This window comes from Zingiber officinale, chromosome 5B (assembly GCF_018446385.1).
Source record: "Zingiber officinale cultivar Zhangliang chromosome 5B, Zo_v1.1, whole genome shotgun sequence".
Taxonomy (NCBI): domain Eukaryota; kingdom Viridiplantae; phylum Streptophyta; class Magnoliopsida; order Zingiberales; family Zingiberaceae; genus Zingiber; species Zingiber officinale.
In genome coordinates, this window is record NC_055995.1 from 101951053 (window position 1) to 101955537 (window position 4485).

Consider the following 4485-nt stretch of genomic DNA (forward strand, 5'->3'; position numbering starts at 1 on the left):
ACTAAGGGGGCCGCTAAGATAACGGATCTACTTTTTTTATGATAGTTGTAATCATGCAAGCTTAATACGAAGCACGGTGGTAAGATGATTGTCTCTATACATAATACATTATGTGATCTTTACTAAATCCACACCCAACTATAACACACATTGTGGAAACGTTTTTTTTTTCCGGTAATTAAAGTTTTTAGTTTTTCGAATCGCTTTGCTTTAAATATGACTGATATAATCTCACAAAAGTTTTTTATCGGTCACCAGATAAATTAAAAAACACTCATGGAAATCCATCTAAGCAACTAATTTTCTTATATTTATCGTCTCACAAGAAAAATATTTATACAATACGTTACAGTTAAGATTTAAATCTTAAATTCACTTAAAAGACCAAACTGTTAAGAGCACCGTATCTTTCAAACGTAGAATCCTCTTTTAATAACTTTACACAGTTGAAAGAAAATAAAGAACAAAAACTTTCCAAAATCTTAGGATTTATGAGCTCCACTATGAGCATCTTGCTTGCCGACGGAATCCACTCCCCCGTCACTAAACTTGATCAAAACCAGTCGATACGATCGAGATCTAAAAGAATTAGTCCATGGCCCTTATCCGATCGAATCGGTCAATCAGATTGGTATTTTTTTTTATCAAACCGAAAACCGAAAACCGAAAACCGAAAACAAGAAGAGGAAGTAAAATAAAACTTCTTATGGGCTAATGAAAACTTGAATTGGCATTACGGTGGCGGTCAAAGTTTGCGATTCCAGCTTACCATCGAAAGCACAAACTCCAATGTCAACTCATCTAGTCTTCCACTTCCTCGTCTCTCCCCATGTTTTGCCCCTTCTTCACGCCTCAAACCCCGGCCGTCCGTCTCCCTCTTGTTGTGTGTGTGTGAACTTCGGTGACGCAATGCCTCCAAAGGTAAACCGGCGTCACAGGAATCCATTAACTCCCTCAAATTAAAATAACTTCCCCGCTTGACCCGAGCCAAAAGCAAGTGGCCGGTTGCTCCCGACCCACTCCGCTGCGGGGGACAGCGAATCAATTCTCCCCCATCGCCCACTCGCCTCAGCCCACGCGTCCCTTCCGATCTCCTCCTCCTCCTCGCTCGTTCTCATGAGCCTTTTGCACAATGAGCCGTTCGTTCTCGTCTTCCTTGCACTATATATGCGCTCGCACAGAAGGGGCCGGGGACTCCGGACTCTGAACCAGCAGCCGTCGTCGCCATGGAGAGCTCAGCCCGGCCGGACCGGAAGACTATTGAAAAGAACCGGAGAATCCAAATGAAAGCTCTTTACTCGCAGCTCATCGCCCTCCTCCCCGCGCCCTCTTCCAAGGTATAATTGAATAGCCGAATCTGTTTCAAACTAAAACGAAAGTTAGATGGAATCACGAGGGTTGAGTACTGTAACTAATTGTAAAGCAGGAAGGAACGGCAGCGGCGGAAGGACTGACTCTGCAGGAGAAGCTGGACGAGGCCATAAAATACATAAAGGAGAAACAGGGGAATCTGGAGAACATGAGGAAGAGGAAGAGGCAGCTGAGTGCAGGAATTGGAAAGCAAGCGGCTACTGGTTCACGCGAATGTTTGCCCAAGATTGAGGTGCATAGATTGAGAACGAATTTAAATTCTGGGTTGAAAGTGGTGATAATGAGCGGTCCGTGGGAGCACCAGAAGGTGTTCTGGCAGGCCATCCGAGTGCTGGAAGTAGAAGGGTTTGAGGTGGCCACTGCAAGCTATGCAGTAACAGGGAACAGAGCTTTCCACATAGTTCAGTCTTTGGTAATCTATACTTCTTCTTCTTCACCTTCACGTTTTTGCTGCATGCTTATTTGCTACAATGTGAAGTTCAACTCTCCCTGTTCCAGGTCACCGAGGTTAGAACTGGAGTAGAGGCCGGCAGAGTGCTGGAGAAACTGCAAAAGACAATATTCGATGTCTGAGTGGATGAAGAGACAAGAAAGGATAAAAATGGTGTTAGCTCTTGGAAGTTTATGTTCAAAATTCATCTTCGTAAATAAAATGAAGATTTTAGAGATCTGCCATGTAGCGTATGAAAAGATTGTTAGCTCTTTCTTCTTTAATTCTTCAGATACCTATAAATCTAATGATTTAGATATTGCCACTGTCTTTGTCGAGGTATTGCATGTGCTTCCACGTGTTATTCATTTTGAAGTAGGTAGAAGAAAAACATGATAAGGACTCCAGGGTTAAAGATTTTGGTCATGTGCGGCCGATAAAAATAAGGGGTGAATACTCGAAATTAGAGTTTTAAAAAAATATCTCTGGCTTGTTTAGTACAAATACATAATTAGATTAAGTAATTCAAGATAATTAAATTAATGAAAATAACAATTTAAAAAGGAATAAGTAAAAGGATCAGGATTTACTTGGTTATAATCTACATTAATCCTATCCGAAAATTGAGTCGGACGGAGACTGGCTGGGTTATCCTTGGTGTTGACAGAAAGTCGCAGGGACGCCTGGTCGATCTGGCACCTACTGGAAGGGCTCCCACGAGTAGATGACGAGCGGTGATGACAAGGATGATGAGGCGAGGATTCTGCACACACTCAGACAAGCCGCCCTCACGTTAGACACTAAGAACCAGGGAAAAAGTCCCCGGGTCAGGCCCTTCGACGCTCAAGTCAGGTACTTTTCCCCCAGAAGCACAGTGAAAGGACGAAAAGTAAAAGAGTGCGAAAAGACGAGTGAGCGTACCTGCGTAGAGACAAAACTTCCCTTTTTATATGGCAGTGGGTACTTCGGGAGTCTGACGAGTGTCAGGGAATGTCGGGTGTCAGGATTTGTCTGGCGGTGAATGACACTTGGCATCTTCCTATAGGTTTGAGGAGGAATCAGGGGGCAATAAGCCCTAGACCGTTAGTATATTCCCTGACAGGCAGTGATTATTCTCTGACGGGTTGTTACGATTCCCTGGTTTGATTGTCGTATAGTGTATGCTTGCCCCGATCTGTTAACCCTCGACTGGGTCCTTGTACCTGCAAATCTTGACCTGTAGGCACAGACCTGCGTTTCCTGGCGCATTCCATGGTGTGTGTTTGTTGTCCCATAAATCCGTGCTGTACGTCCTGCCCTTTATTTGCTATTCGGTTTATCCTGGTAAATCCAGACCTACGCCTACCGCCCGACCCACCGAGGACTTCTTTTGTCATTCCTTAAGTCTCGTTCCGTATGTACGACCCTATTCTGTAAACCTTAGTCCTCCGATTTTGACCTGTACGTCTTGATCCGTATATCCTGACCTGTACGTCTTAGTCCGTATATCCTGACCAATACGTCTTTGGTCCGCTTATCTTGCTCTGCGAGTCTTATCCTGTAAATCCCGACCTGCAAGCCTTACCTTCCGAATTCCTACTTGATGTGTACGCCTTGATCCTCCTGTCCTGACCTATACGCCTTGATCCGTATATCCTGACCTGTACATCTTAGTCCGTATATCCTGACCTGTACGTCTTTGGTCCGCTTATCCTGCTCCGCCAGTCATATCCTGTAAATCCAGACTTGTAAGTCTTCCTTCTGAATTCCTACTTGACGTGTACACCTTGATCCTCCTATCCTGACCTGTACGCCTTGATCCGTATATCCTATCTTGTACGTCTTTGGTCCGCTTATCTTGCTCTGCGAGTGTTATCCTGTAAATCCCGACCTGTAAGCCTTACCTTTCGAATTCCTACTTGACGTGTGGGCCTAACCCTGGAGTACCACTTAGGTCCGACTGGGACCCTCCTGCAATTCGAACCTTTGACCACCATGTAGGCTAGACTTTTGACCACCACGTAGGCTGGACCTCTGACGATTACGTATGCTTGACTTCTGACCGCCACGTGGGCTTGACTTCTAACCACCACGTGAGCTTGACCTTCGACCACGTCAGCTATCCGACCCCACTATCATGCACCGTATCATACGTGATTATTAATCCAAGACAGATGAAAACATAAGAAAAAATTTCCTTCGTTGAAGGCAGAAAAACTTTTTACACTAGTTGGAAGCTCAGAAATAAAATAAGAAACGAATACAAGAGTTGTTGTTTAATCCCTAGGTCCAGAGATCTTTTTATAGCCCCTGGAAAATCCTATCTGTTGCTCGAAGACACCTTCAGGTAGGTCCAAGGTGCCTCCAACATGATAAGTTTTATCTGCTAATACGAGTGGTAATTGGTAGACCCAGGGGATGACGTGGAGGTCAAAGTCAAGATGACATGATGGTCAAAGTCAAGGGAAGAGGGCGTTCCCTACCCAGCTTTGTTATTCGCCCATCGTTAAGACTCTCAATGCAAACCTGACCGGATTACAAGCCGTTCGGTAGAGGGCTGACTGACCCTTAAGCCAGTCGAATATAGGGAGTTTAGTGCTTCACTCTCGAACTGGGAAGCTAGCATGTCCAGTCATTTAATAGCCGACCCAGTTTAAGGGATCTCCGACCTACCACACAATTGACCGACCATAGGTCTGGTTAGC

The 4485-nt window shown here is 44.8% G+C and overlaps 1 protein-coding gene across 2 annotated transcripts; it reads left to right on the plus strand.

The window, feature by feature from the left end:
- Positions 1-1027: 1027 nt before the first annotated feature.
- Positions 1028-2126, plus strand: LOC121987696 (transcription factor bHLH162-like). Of its 2 annotated transcripts, none has more exons than XM_042541431.1 (3): positions 1028-1337; positions 1424-1783; positions 1870-2126. In XM_042541431.1, the coding sequence occupies exons 1-3, from the start codon at positions 1227-1229 to the stop codon at positions 1942-1944; spliced, it is 546 nt and encodes a 181-aa protein (XP_042397365.1). In that variant the 5' UTR covers positions 1028-1226; the 3' UTR covers positions 1945-2126. The 2 variants fall into 2 exon arrangements, with proteins under 2 accessions (XP_042397365.1, XP_042397367.1); XM_042541433.1 differs by having other exon boundaries at positions 1036-1337; positions 1427-1783.
- Positions 2127-4485: the final 2359 nt, after the last annotated feature.

Excerpts from the sequence above, each read along its gene's own strand:
- LOC121987696 (XM_042541431.1), top strand. The coding sequence starts at position 1,227 with ATGGAGAGCTCAGCCCGGCCGGACCGGAAGACTATTGAAAAGAACCGG. Across the intron at positions 1,338-1,423 it reads TCCCCGCGCCCTCTTCCAAG|CAGGAAGGAACGGCAGCGGC; the intron begins GTATAATTGAAT and ends CTAATTGTAAAG. Across the intron at positions 1,784-1,869 it reads TCCACATAGTTCAGTCTTTG|GTCACCGAGGTTAGAACTGG; the intron begins GTAATCTATACT and ends TCCCTGTTCCAG.